A 13,519-nucleotide genomic window follows, 5' to 3' on the forward strand; every position below is an offset into this window, starting at 1 on the left:
ACGCACTTACGCGCTGCGATTGACCAGAGCTGGGTAGGACGCAGTAGCGTAGCCGGGGCACAGAAACGTAACGAAATAGAAAGAGGCTTTCTCGAGGAATTTCAAGGTGCGTCGGCTCGCTAGCTGACAGCAAGCCAGGCATGGACGACAAGTCATTCACCAAGGAGCTGGACGGATGGATCGAACAACTGAACGAGTGCAAACAGCTATCAGAGAATCAGGTCAAAGTCCTGTGTGAAAAGGTAAGGACTGCGCAGTAGGAAGGCAGGCGAGTCATTAGCAGCCTGAACTAGCCGTTAGCTGTGTGTGCATCTCTGTGATTCATCAGGTTTGGTAGACATATAACCAGGGCTAGCCTCAGTTCGGCTACTGCATGTGGCCTTGCTGTAGAGCACACCATTTGGCTGCAGCTGCATGCACCACATTTCTAAAGGAAGGCACTCGTCAAGAAGATGGAGGGGGATGTCTGCAAATATTGTTTTCCCAGCTACGCCCACTGTTGGTACCTCTTCACCACTGGAAAGTGCACTAGCGACAGAACAGCAAACTATAACATCTCTCTGTGTGCTTCATCCGATGAAAAGGATATTTATATTTAGTGGATTAAATGCCTTGTCCATGCCCACTCACTGTGTTCGCTGCCACTGTGCACCATACCAAACTGTTAACCCACATCTTCCTGCGTTTTCTGAATTTTCTGTTCCAGGCCAAGGAAATCTTGACAAAAGAGTCCAATGTGCAGGAAGTGAGGTGTCCAGTGACAGTCTGTGGAGATGTCCACGGACAGTTTCACGACCTCATGGAGCTGTTCAAGATTGGGGGGAGGTCTCCAGACACTAACTACCTCTTCATGGGAGACTATGTTGACAGAGGCTACTATTCTGTGGAGACTGTCTCGCTCCTAGTTTCTCTTAAGGTAAAGAAAACAGACACATGGCCTCTGATGCCCTACTTAAACAAGTCAACCATGATATGTCTCTTTAATACTCTTTTCTTTGTAGGTGAGGTTCAGAGAGCGAATCACGATTCTCAGAGGGAACCACGAGAGCAGACAGATCACGCAAGTGTATGGTTTTTACGACGAGTGCTTAAGGAAATACGGAAATGCCAACGTTTGGAAGTACTTCACAGATTTGTTTGACTACCTGCCCCTTACAGCGCTGGTAGATAACCAGGTAAGGTTGTGTATTTGGTCAAATGTGGCACGTGACGTAAAGCACGGATGCCAGGACTCGGTCATTTATTTCGTTTTTTCTTTTTACTTCAAGATTTTCTGCCTCCATGGAGGATTATCCCCTTCAATAGATACGCTGGAGCACATCAGAGCGCTGGATCGCCTGCAGGAGGTTCCCCACGAGGTATATAAGGTTTATACAAATACTAGAGTAATTTTGCAAGTGATGAATTTGATTTGGGTTAATTCAACAACTGCACACTGTCTAAATCATTCTGCCAAACATACACATTCAAGATAATCCATCTCAAAGTCTGTAGGTAGTAAATCTCTAGCATCCTCCATCTTTACTGAGCTTGCAGTTGACTTAACAACACTGTCTCCCCTCCGCGTTTCAGGGCCCAATGTGCGACCTGCTATGGTCAGACCCAGATGACCGTGGTGGCTGGGGAATCTCACCCCGTGGTGCTGGTTACACATTCGGGCAGGACATTTCTGAGACTTTCAACCACGCAAACGGCCTAACTTTGGTTTCAAGAGCCCACCAGCTGGTGATGGAGGTACTTTCTCTTTCCGTTTCCTTTTCCTAGTTGGAACTGCAGATGAGTCGTTGATATGTTTTGACTTATGCAACTAATCTCTCGGTGCAGGGTTATAATTGGTGCCACGACCGAAACGTAGTGACAATCTTCAGCGCACCAAACTATTGTTATCGTTGTGGAAACCAGGCAGCAATAATGGAACTTGATGACACATTAAAATACTCCTTGTAAGTAGAGTTTCCAATGTATATTAAAGCAGACATCTCTGATCTGTCTCATTATTATCATTATAAATAGTCATACTATTTAAAAAATGGGAGGTGATGATGAGTCCTGCCTTTGTTTTTTTTTTCCAGCCTACAGTTTGACCCTGCGCCACGCAGAGGAGAGCCGCACGTGACGCGGCGTACACCGGACTATTTCCTGTAAATACTGCCGGTGAGGATGGTAACAGGCTGCACAGGGAGGCTTGAGACATGAAGCATTCAAGCGCTCTGAAACTGTGCGCCATAATCACAATAATACTAATAAACTATCACGGCGAGCTAAACACCACCATCCTATCGACGTTTCCCCCCCTCTCTGCATGATGTTTTAACTGCTAGAAACTACCGCTACTATGAACTATACCGTCGTAATACCTGCTGGTTTGTCAGGGAAAATGAAAGACATGATGCTGAGATTAAATGTTAGTGACCTTTGTGTTAATAATGACCAGATTGTGTTGCAATATACAGTATTTAAGCTGCGTCTCTCACTTTGGCATGACCTCCGACCAGACGTTGCAGTGCATATAATGTGAACTTTTTTCTTTGTAACAAGCACCGATGTTTATTTCGTGAGATGCTAGGGTTGACGTCAGAAATGTTTGCACTTTTTGTATTTGATTTTTATCACACGGCACCGACAGACTGCGTTCTTTTTATACTCTGTTATAGTCTCTATTAGCTCCCCTTCTGCTGTCTCTTAAAGGAGTGAGTGTAATCCATTCAAGCAGGCCGCGCTGGTGCGAACGGTGTCGGATGTAAAAAGAAAGGAGTCGATGTTTTGCAGGCGCAGCTGTACAAAAATAAAGACAGAATCTGCTTCGTCATTTCTATTCCCGCAGACACAGTGTGCAGGATTATTCCCCTCAGCACTCACCAGTCACCACTAGATGGAAACAGACACCCAGAGTTCTGACCATCATTTGACAATATGACAAGACTGCCAGCACAGTTATGATCGGCCTAAACTGGGTAATTTGTCTTGATCTGTTTACTTTAATTTAAACGGTACCACATGTATTTATTCTGTATATTTTAAATGACAAGATTAATGTGTTCTTTCATTCATTCGTTTAATTATTTGTGTATTATTTCATTCATTATCATTATTTTTTTTATTTATATGCCAATACATTAATCAGAGAATGTTGTGTTTGTTTTATTGGACATTTGCTCCTTCATGAGTCGCCTTTTCATGCCTGTTCGTTGTGCGTAAAGTCGCGTTGTGTTGCAATCCTGCAAAGTTTTTATACACATTAATGATTTACTGCCTGTAAATCAATGCAGCGTTAATGCATTGAGCCTTGACGGATGTAGCACTGGCTTCGGCGCTGAAAATAAAAGCATGCCTTAAAGGACCAAGTGAACTGAACCTCAACTTTGTCAACCCAGACTGTGTCGTCGCTTAACAGGAGAGTAGAAAACAATCAAGGATCATTTCGGGGCTCGTTTCTCTTGGCAAGACTCTGGGTTTCCTGCGCGAATTGAGGCTGGGCTTTTACTTTCTCGGCGAGGTTCCTGGCGCTGGGGGATGTGCCTCTGTGCGCTCTCTGGCTGTGCTGACGCTGCTGCATGAGAAAAAAAAAAAATCTGCTGGCTGCAGCCTTTCAGGGACTCCTCTCGCGGACCGCCGGAGCACAGTGCAGTAAGTAGCATGTACATGTTTTGTTTTTTTTCCTTAATTGATCCACGCACAGAAAGCTACGCGTCTGATTTCGGTGCAACAGTGACTCGGCTCCTTGAGAAGCCTGCTGTCTGTGTGGATGTGGCAGGCTGATACTAGTTGAATCTGGGGCGCACAGCTGGACAATTATCAGACTGGACAGATGTCGCGCCTAATTGGCCGCATTGGAATTATGACACTCGGGTTTTCATTGATCGGGTTATGTTTTTTCTTTTTGTAGCCTACAGTTCTTCTTAGATGCAGAAACACCTCCAGTCCAGATCTGACTGGTCTACGTCGGGTCGGACAATAAAGCGTAACCATTCACCATGCACGCGTTTTACCCACAGACAGCGGCGTCTGTACAAACGGGGCTCACGAGAATTAAAACATCTGTCACCAGATGCCGCTTGTAGTATTTTAATGATGTGTTTGATTGAGAGGAGTTGTTGTGAATCGCAGGTTAATGTGTAGCCACGCAGGCCGCCGTTGATTGGTGGAGAGTGAGGGCAGACGCAGCTGAGGGTCTATCGATCAAAGGCCGCATGTGAGTCCAAAGTTCAGTCCTCTGATAATCGATCGTCATGTTATTGCTAATAACTGGAGAGGGGGGGTGACTGCAGGAAATGCCCTGCAGCCAATGCGCAGACCAACTCGTGCAGTGATATAGCAGTTGTGCTGGATGGGGGGGTGTTTTGTTGCCGTCTCGTGAGAACCCCGTTGTGTTTAATTCAATTTAAAGAGACAGCGCGCCTTCTGTGCAGCACAGCCTCCAGCCAAGAAGAGACTTTCTTGTCAGTTTTGTTGTCAATCCAGCAGCCATCTTTGGTGCAGTTTCAGGTAGAGTCCTGTGCTGCTGCTGCTGCTGCTGCACTGACTCGCAGCACTTTGGTGTCCTTGGCCTCACTGTACTCCATGAGGAGCAAATGGTTAAAAACCAGATCTGGCTGGGTTACAGGACCCACACACACTGGGAGGAGGAATGAGCAGGCTGCATGCACATCCACAAAGCTGATGTTTCTGATTGTGCAGCGCGAGCCAGTCTGATCTGGTTTCAGACTGTTAGTAAAAACACAACTCTTCTATGAAAACTGTAACAAACCCCCCAGATTACATCATCTGCAGTGCTGTGCTCGGTTAATTTGCGGTTTGTTGATTAAAACGGTCCTTTCACCTCCTTACAGTGATTTTCTGTGCGCGTGGCGTGCAGAGGGCTTCGTCACTTTCAAGGAGCTGCTTTTCAGACACAGTTTGGGGGTTGCTGTGTGTCCATAATAGGGCTTTGCAATTTAGCGCTTCACAACCCTTGTGTCAGGTCAGCCATCACCATAGCAACATAATACTGAATTAGCAGCACGGCAGTCGAGAAAGGAGCATTGTACTCCACAATCTCTTCTTCGCAGACTTGTGTATGCTTGAGAAATAAGGAGCAGGGTACTGGTTCCATGAAGGAGTCAGTATTTATATTTTACAATACAGATATGAGCAAGACATCTTCAATTCATGTCTAGTTTTGAGAACTGTAGTGCTTCAGATTGTTAGCACTGCTTCTAAGGGTGGAAGAAGGTATCTGAGAACCTTCAAAGCGTCACAACGTGCACTGACAAAAATGTGATATTGTGAAACATTTCTCTCTCCAGATAAATATGGCAGCAGAGCTATCCACTTCCATAAACATCAAGGAGCCCCGGTGGGACCAGAGCACATTTGTAGGTCGGGCCAAACATTTCTTCACCGTCACAGACCCGAGGAACATCCTCCTCACCAACGAACAACTCGCCCACGCACACAAAATCATCACTGACTACAGGTAAACCACGAGCCGTCCACCGGCAGCTAGATGCAAGTGACGTGTTACTGGATGAGAAGTTTTCTTTCTTGCTCTCTCGCAGGCAAGGTGTGGTCTCTCCGGGCCTGACGGAGGATGAACTGTGGAGAGCCAAATACGTTTTTGACTCAGCCTTCCATCCCGACACCGGAGAGAAGATGATCCTGATCGGACGCATGTCGGCGCAGGTCCCGATGAACATGACGATCACTGGGTGCATGATGACGTTTTACAAGTGAGGACTTGTCGGAGCCTATTTGACTATAACACACAAGCTCATGCTTTAAAAATAAATACAACAACAACAAGGCCGCTGTGGCTTTTTGCGGCTTAACACGTTGAAGCGGGAAAATCAAACATGTGATGTCTGGTTGCGGTTTAGCTGCTTCAGTTTCAGGGTGCTGGCACTGCATACTGTCGCACTGTCATACTTTACTGAGACTCTTAATGTTATTAAAAAACCTTTGCATGACTTACTTTGACAAAACAGAATTAGATTTACCTGTTAATACTTGATGGGAACATCTGGCAGGGAAAATATAAGTTTAAACCCACGAGTTCATATTTTTATCATCTCATTTCATTTTCAATCTTGCAGGACGACTCCAGCCGTGTTGTTCTGGCAGTGGATCAATCAGTCTTTCAACGCAATAGTTAATTACACCAACAGGAGTGGCGACGCTCCAATCACAGTCAGGTGAGAGACAGGCGTTTTGCCGCCGCCACATATTAACCCTTTAATTCTTGAGTTGTTGCTTGGACGTGGTCTTTTGTGTTGTTGACGTGACCGGTGACTCTTCTGTTTGCAGTCAGCTTGGCACAGCTTATGTGTCTGCCACCACGGGGGCAGTTGCCACCGCTCTAGGACTAAATGCACTAACAAAGGTATCAGTCCATCTAACCCCATTCTACGTCTCATTTTAATGCAGCGACCTCAGACGCATGGGTGTGCTGACGTGAAGTTAACCACGCATAAATAGGCTCTTTGTCGCAGAGGAACCATGTTATTTCCAGGGTCATGCTCAGTAATCAGTGTGTCACCATGGCAGCTTCTACACTGACTCTTGGCTGTAGATTCTCTCTTATGTTAGAAAAGCCTTCATGTCCAGTGTCTGAAATATAACACGCAGGAGACGTCCTCTGGTCTGAAAAGTTAAAATGATTTTACTGTTTTGCAGCAGCACAGCTTGATTAATGTCCTTCTCTTCCCCCCCCGCTGTAGCATATTTCACCTCTGATTGGACGCTTTGTCCCATTTGCTGCTGTGGCTGCTGCTAACTGTATCAACATCCCACTGATGAGACAAAGGTAAGGAGGACATGCAGCGTTAGGCTTTTCACATGTTGATCATTTCCGCATATAATCGCTTTGACCATAAGCATATGCATATTTTTCTTTTATGTGTCTGTTTTACTTTTGAATTAAAAGTCATGCTGGTTTTTTTCAATACTTTTTGTTTCTGGTGCACTGCTCACATGACCGATTTTCTGCCTCTCTGCGTTTTTAAAGTTGATGATATTTTAGTTTCACTTCTTGTACAAAATCATAGTGATTCTAACAGTCTCACCGCAGACAGCGGTGCTGAGCCACTCTGCCATTCATCAGGACCAATCCGTGCTCTTCTTCCTCCCTGTTCTCAGTGACGGTGTGTCCAATACTGTATTTACTGATACCCGTTAATCTTTTTCCCTTTCTAAAATATTTGGAAGAGGCTGGGCTGCTTTCTTTGTTCACGTGACACATCTGTGTTATTTGTGACGCCTCTCGCTTTACGGCACGTCGCTCAAAGTTTCCTTAAGCATCCACGCTAACGGATTGTAGGAGATCTGATTTATTCTGAAATCAGATCCAGTGATTTTGGCCAGTATGTGACTGATACTCTGCACCAGATCAACATATTCCTGCTTTGGTGCCTACACCAACTGTTTTGAGTGTTCTACACTCAAAGTATATCTGTAGCTTCTACCTCGGGGCGGTCAAACATAAGGCCCGTGGGCCAAAACCGGCTCGCCAGATGGTTCAGTCTGGCCCGCTAGATGAATTTGCATAGTGTGAAAACTACATAGAAGATCAGTCAGAAGATAACACTGCACGAAAACAAAGGGAAACGTATGGAGTTGTCATTATTTCTAGGTTATTGTGTAATTGCTGTGGTCCGGCCCCCTTGACGTCAAATGTCCTGTCTGTGACCCCTGAACATGAATGAGTTCGACACCCATGTTCTACCTGAATGTCTCCGGTCTGGCGTTTAGTTTCATTCCTGCGTCCCTAATTGCACATTCGTGTGAGCATGTTAAGTCTCTGCTCCTGAAAACCGAACCTTTCCTGCTGTTGTTGGTTCACACTGAGAGCTTTTCACCGGCAAACTGGCAGAATGCCTTTTTTGTTGTGAATAAGTTACGATAAATGTAATTTAGCAGAGCTTCATTAGCTGTTCGCTACTTTATCTTGCTGTGCTGAGCAGTAGAAAAACACTTAGACTGTATCAGCATGGCTCAACTGATCAAAGCCTTTCACAGCACAGCAGGGCACGACTAATCAGCATGCAATGGAAAAATCCCAACTGGCTTGGATTTTTTTTCACTTTTGTCTCCAAGTCTTAAGATGTTCGCATCAAAAAAGAATCTGTGATACGACTTATGTTTTCTGTCGCTGTTTCTTATGTGTCTCTCCTGTTAAAGGGATGTAAACTTTCCCTCAGACAGACAGAACGACATATGGCAGACCAGAGAAGTCACAAAAATACCATTTATCCGTACATGTCCTTTTAGTATACATGCATTAGCATTTGTGTGGTAATGCTACTTGAAAGTGATTGCATGTGTGCATGCATCGGTCCACTTCTTTTTTGTTTTCATCAACACATTATTACCATTAACTATCTTTGGTTCCAGGCAGAGTTTTCAAAATAAAAGTCACAAAAACTAGTAGGAGCTCATTGCAAGTACGCGCCAAAGGTGAATAAATCCTAAATCTCATTAGGTCTGTCTCGTTTTACTTTAACTTCAACCACATCTCACCCTTCAACTGAAGCTTTTATTTCAACTCTTTAATTGACTTTGAAAATCCATTTGATGCTTTTATTTCCTTTAGCACTTTAACCGTTTTCACTGATTGAAATTACACAGCTCCCCCCTGTAATGTGGTCCAGATTGCAGCATTTCCAGATATGCTTTGCAGTTTATTTTGCCCATCAGCCTGCACACGTATTACCTAGAGTGCATCCATTATCGCTCGTAATTTTCTCTGCTTCTTACCTTCAGAGAACTTCAACACGGTATCCCCATAACAGATGAAAATGACAACAGGTTAGGAGAGTCGACGAAAGCTGCACAGCAGGCAATCTCTCAGGTCGTGGTCTCTAGGATCCTCATGGCTTCTCCAGGAATGGGTATGAATGTATTTGCAGCGTCAGTCCAGTCAGACGCATGCTCTGAGATTTATGGATACCAACATTTAATCAAACAAATCAAAAGTTTTAACGATTTATGTTAACATGCGACGTGCACTCAGTTTTTTCTTGGTGTCTTTTCAGCTATCCCCCCGTTTTTAATGAACCACCTGGAAAAGAAGGCGTTTCTGAAGGTAGGCACATTTATGAATTCATCTTTTAAAACACAAACCAGGGAATGCATATTTTAATACAGCAGCCTCTCGGACATTAAAAGCTGTATGGTGAGAATTACACGGCCGCTTTTAGTTACCACTCGTCAGAGGAATGACATGCACCGAGGACATGAGGCCGCTCTAGTATGGGAATTCTCCAGCGCCTTTGTGCCCCTCACTCGTTTTTTTTTTTTTCTGTGCTTGGTCTTTTCAGAAGTTCCCATGGATGAGTGCACCTATTCAAGTCGGCCTGGTGGGATTCTGGTGAGTTGTCAGAGACGGTCCACCTGACAAGCCATGATGTGGGGGATTCCTTTGAAAATTTAACCTGATTTCCTACAACCATGATACGATGTATAATACTGTACTGCCATTCAAGTTACAGTGAAGTAAGTCAAATGAAATGTGCGCGTAGGGTTTGTCAGTGGTTAATGCTCTGAGGTTCCTTCAGCCCACCTCGTGGCAATTAGGTGACACTGAAGTTTTTTTTTTAAGTTTTGCTGCTCAGCTTTTCCCCTTTTGAGGCCGACCTCTGCGTGACCGTTTAAAATAATTTGTAACATTCCTTCTCCGCGGCACGAATGTCATGAGAGTGATTAGCAGCACATGCTGCCAACAAGCATGCACGCAAGAGAAGAGCTGCTATAGGGGCGGATAGACGGACAGAACGACGTGCCACAATATAAAAACCAACGACCGGTGAAGAGAATTTCATTTATGATCTCAATACAATGTCTTGTTCTTCTGGGAGTAATAGGTCCTGGCATTTATTCAGATGTTAGTTTGATACGTACCACAGCCTGAACTTTAAGGAGGTGTTCCTTGCATCCTGGTGCCATATGTTCACCAGCTAAGGAACGCATAGACACCCGGAACATCCACATGACGTAAAAAAATAAATAAATAAAAAAGTGATTCATCAGACCAGGCCACCTTCTTCCACTGCTCTATGGTCTCGTCCTGCTGTTGGCGGTGGCCAGCCAGCAGTCGTCGTCGGCACCCTGACTGGTCTGCAGCTTGGCAGCTCCATACAAAACAAACTGTGACGTACTGTGCACTGTTACAGGAGATCTGTGTGTACTGTGAAACAACAGAAAATGGTCATCTGTCGGAGATGTAGCATTACTTTATACACCCAAGGCCACAGAGTGCATTGCAGCAAATCACCGTGAAGGAGTGTTATGTGGTGAAAACATGCGGACATTTGTATGATAACAACACAGCTATTTGATGGATTGAAGTTCAGTACACATGTGCTCATGTTTCCCTCATGACTGTAACAACTTTATGACCCATCTGCTTGGTCTAATTATACGATCATTTAATTGTGCAAGACAGACTTTCTCATCAGTCTCAGTTGTTCCAACTGTGCTACATTGAGAAAATTACATTACACACAACAGCACGATGTTAGCGTTGACATTGTTAGCATGCTGCTTAGTCTTTTTAATGCGGATTATTCACATATTTTTGCAAAATGTTATAATATCGTAGTAATATTTATATCAATGAAAATGAGCTGTGCATCTGATTGTGTACTTGAATGCACTGATTTTAAAGTTTATTTATTGTCTTTTCTGTTCGGTGAGTTCTTTTTTAGACTTCTTAAATGATGACGGACGCTCTGGACTGTAAACTTCATAGATCTGTGTTTCTTTTTTCAGTCTGGTGTTTGCCACTCCACTCTGCTGTGCATTGTTCCCTCAGAAGAGGTGAGTTAAAGTCGACACAGAGATAACAGCAAATTGTCCGTCACGGCCGCAGAACCTTATCTCCGTCTGGCTGAATATATACGCAGAGTGTGCAGGAATCTGTTTTGCCTGAAAAGTTGCGTAATGCCCCTGCAGAGTGTGCTTGATTGTCCCACTGACCCCTGCGTTTCTCTCCTCGACCCAGCTCCATGTCTGTCGGCCGCTTGGAGCCAGAGCTGCAGGAGAAAATCCGGGCCAGCCACCCGGGAGTGGAGAGGGTTTACTTCAACAAAGGGCTATGAGTGTGCATCCCCTTCATCCAAACACTGCCATAACACAGCTGCAGGCTCGGTCCTCACCTCTCTGCCAGCTCTCCTCATTCAGTGTGCCAAAGTTAAGTTTCTGTCCGCTCATTTCCACCATTCACATGGGTATCTGAGGACTCCCTCTCTCAGTCGGTCTCTTTGTAATGAGATGTTTGCTTTTGTCAATGTGATCGTTGATTTTATCGAAACTGCTTGAGAAGATTTTCTCCGACTGTGCCGGGTGGAAAGTTTGATGTTTCTCACGACAGTAGCCCATGTAAAGGTTGTTTTTAAGTGGACTTTCTTTCCTGTGAAGTATTTTTTGAGTCGGTGACTTGTCGATCGTATGTCGCCATGAAAACCAGCGTCATACTCTCCTGGCTGAGATTGGCAGGCAGTTTAATTCTGAATTATTACTGATTATATTATTACACAGCTCTCAGCAGTTGTTGCAATTGCCAAATCTGTACTTTTTAGACCTCTATCAATGACAACAACCTCCTAATTTAGTTTTGAAGAACGGTACTCCCTTTAACTCACTTAAATTCAGCTCATTTTGCCAAATCAGGTACATTAAGGAAGCCTTGAGGCCTCTGGACATCCGATGTTGTATCTGAAAACAATTCTCCAGGGAGCCACCCTGTAAAATGTGACGGTGGCAGCCATTGATAGGCCAACACGGTGCTATTTGATGTCTTATTGATCAGTGTTTATCACACTATTTATTCTGCTTGCCAGACATGCATGAACAAACCACTCCTCATTCGAGCGTCGCGACAGAAAAGTAATATTTCTGTTCAGGACCAGTGGACTGTGTTACAATAGATGGGTTTCACCAAAACGCAACAGGGCCGACCTCCATTGTGACTACTCAACAGTTCAACAGTTAATCCAAGGCTTTCTGATCGCGGTCAATTCTCATTCATGCCATACGCATGCCACACGATTATTATAGCACAAAGTAACACATTTTAAATTGTTGTGGAAGTGTAGTCATGCCGTTTTTAAGGTGTTAAAAAACCTTTACTTATAGATATGGATGTTAGTGTTTAGGGAAAATGCCAAAAACATTGGAAAGATAGTATTTGCCGTCACGGCTTCAAGCAGCTTTTAACATTTCAAACTATGACGCATTTCAGCCTGGGGAGTTTGAGGAATGTAGGAATTCCCAGTTAACAATCTCCTGCTTTGTGTTCCTTTATATTTCACTGTCAAAGTGAACTTTATTGTACCGCACAGTCACAGACAGAACACGCTATCAGCCGATAAAGCTGCCGTGTGATGTTGCAACTTTTGTTTTACTGCAGCCGTCAGTATTCAGATATCTGTCAGATATGTTCAGACTTTGATGTATGAGGCCTGGTACCAGACTGCATTCATCCAAAAGTTAGCCAGTGTTGCTGAGCTGCAGTAACTTCACACAAGAGAGACTGGGTAGTCACATGCCAGATTTATCACTGGACATTTTTTAAATTCAGGGATGAGAGTGATAAATACAGACTTGAAGCCACAGATCTCACAAGCAGTATTTAAACTTTGACCAAGCTGTCCTCATTTTAAATGATTTTAAATGTATTCTAAGGACCCAGTGTGTATTGAAATCATCCACTGTTTACATCTTAAATTGAACTACATGAAATGCTCGTGATCATTTTAATGCATCCTGTCCTCCTCATGGTGTGTAATTTTCGTAAGGTGTTTAGTGTTTAATACATATATTGCCGTATAAGTAAGTTTATTTTAGATTGTCGGTGTTTCCGGGGAGGTGTGTGCGCGTTGGATTCGGAGCTGTTCCCTAGCTGATCTGAAGTGAAGTTTGTTATTCTAGTTGTTCATGGTGAACTGAATGTAGCATTTTCCAATTCCAGCTGTTTCCGATGTGTTAGTGTAGAGAAGCACAATGTTGTAACAGATCTTAAATGCTGCACAATTTCTTTTTTACAACACGTTAAACCTCTTCAGTTTCCTGACCACAATGATTTCTCGGTACATTCTTTGATCAGCAAGGGAATAAGGAAAAAATTGTTTAAACTCGACCTTTGGTAGATATGTGTCTGTCCTTTTAATCTTTAACTGCATCTAACGAGAGAGCTAACGCCTCGTCTGTGTGAGGAAAAATCTAAAAAAATGAACTCCCTGTAATGAATAACACACATTCTTGAGCTTCAATCTACCAAAATCAGATGAAATATCAACAGCAGCCAAAGCGATACAAATCGACTTAAGAGGAATAAGTCATTTATGGGTTGTGTTAATCAAAACGAATATTTTTAAAATACTGTGACAAAATGGTATTTGATTGTTTTGCAGTACACTGGGATGATGTGATGTTTAGACTAACCGGATGAAATAAAGTTGATAAAATCTACAAACTACTTTTTTTTGTGTGTGTGTGTGTCGCTCGATCACGGACAGATGGCTCCGCAGCACCATCTTCTGGTTGA

At 43.8% G+C, this 13,519-nt stretch overlaps 2 protein-coding genes across 2 annotated transcripts; both read left to right on the plus strand.

Annotated features, from left to right (window-relative positions):
* The first annotated feature begins 81 nt into the window (after nucleotides 1–81).
* LOC311492089 (serine/threonine-protein phosphatase 2A catalytic subunit alpha isoform-like) lies at nucleotides 82–2,209 on the plus strand. The gene is made up of 7 exons (XM_084550242.1): nucleotides 82–242; nucleotides 707–916; nucleotides 1,002–1,175; nucleotides 1,269–1,358; nucleotides 1,573–1,734; nucleotides 1,825–1,943; nucleotides 2,073–2,209. The coding sequence occupies exons 1-7, from the start codon at nucleotides 141–143 to the stop codon at nucleotides 2,143–2,145; spliced, it is 930 nt and encodes a 309-aa protein (XP_084406368.1). The 5' UTR covers nucleotides 82–140; the 3' UTR covers nucleotides 2,146–2,209.
* A 1,309-nt stretch (nucleotides 2,210–3,518) lies between these two features.
* sfxn1 (sideroflexin 1) lies at nucleotides 3,519–13,447 on the plus strand. Its single transcript, XM_084550241.1, has 11 exons — nucleotides 3,519–3,627; nucleotides 5,286–5,455; nucleotides 5,538–5,708; nucleotides 6,072–6,170; nucleotides 6,283–6,358; nucleotides 6,696–6,781; nucleotides 8,737–8,864; nucleotides 9,009–9,058; nucleotides 9,294–9,343; nucleotides 10,744–10,791; nucleotides 10,976–13,447. The coding sequence occupies exons 2-11, from the start codon at nucleotides 5,292–5,294 to the stop codon at nucleotides 11,070–11,072; spliced, it is 969 nt and encodes a 322-aa protein (XP_084406367.1). The 5' UTR covers nucleotides 3,519–3,627; nucleotides 5,286–5,291; the 3' UTR covers nucleotides 11,073–13,447.
* Nucleotides 13,448–13,519: the final 72 nt, after the last annotated feature.

Source organism: Chelon labrosus (assembly GCF_963514085.1).
Source record: "Chelon labrosus genome assembly, chromosome: 8".
NCBI lineage: Eukaryota > Metazoa > Chordata > Actinopteri > Mugiliformes > Mugilidae > Chelon > Chelon labrosus.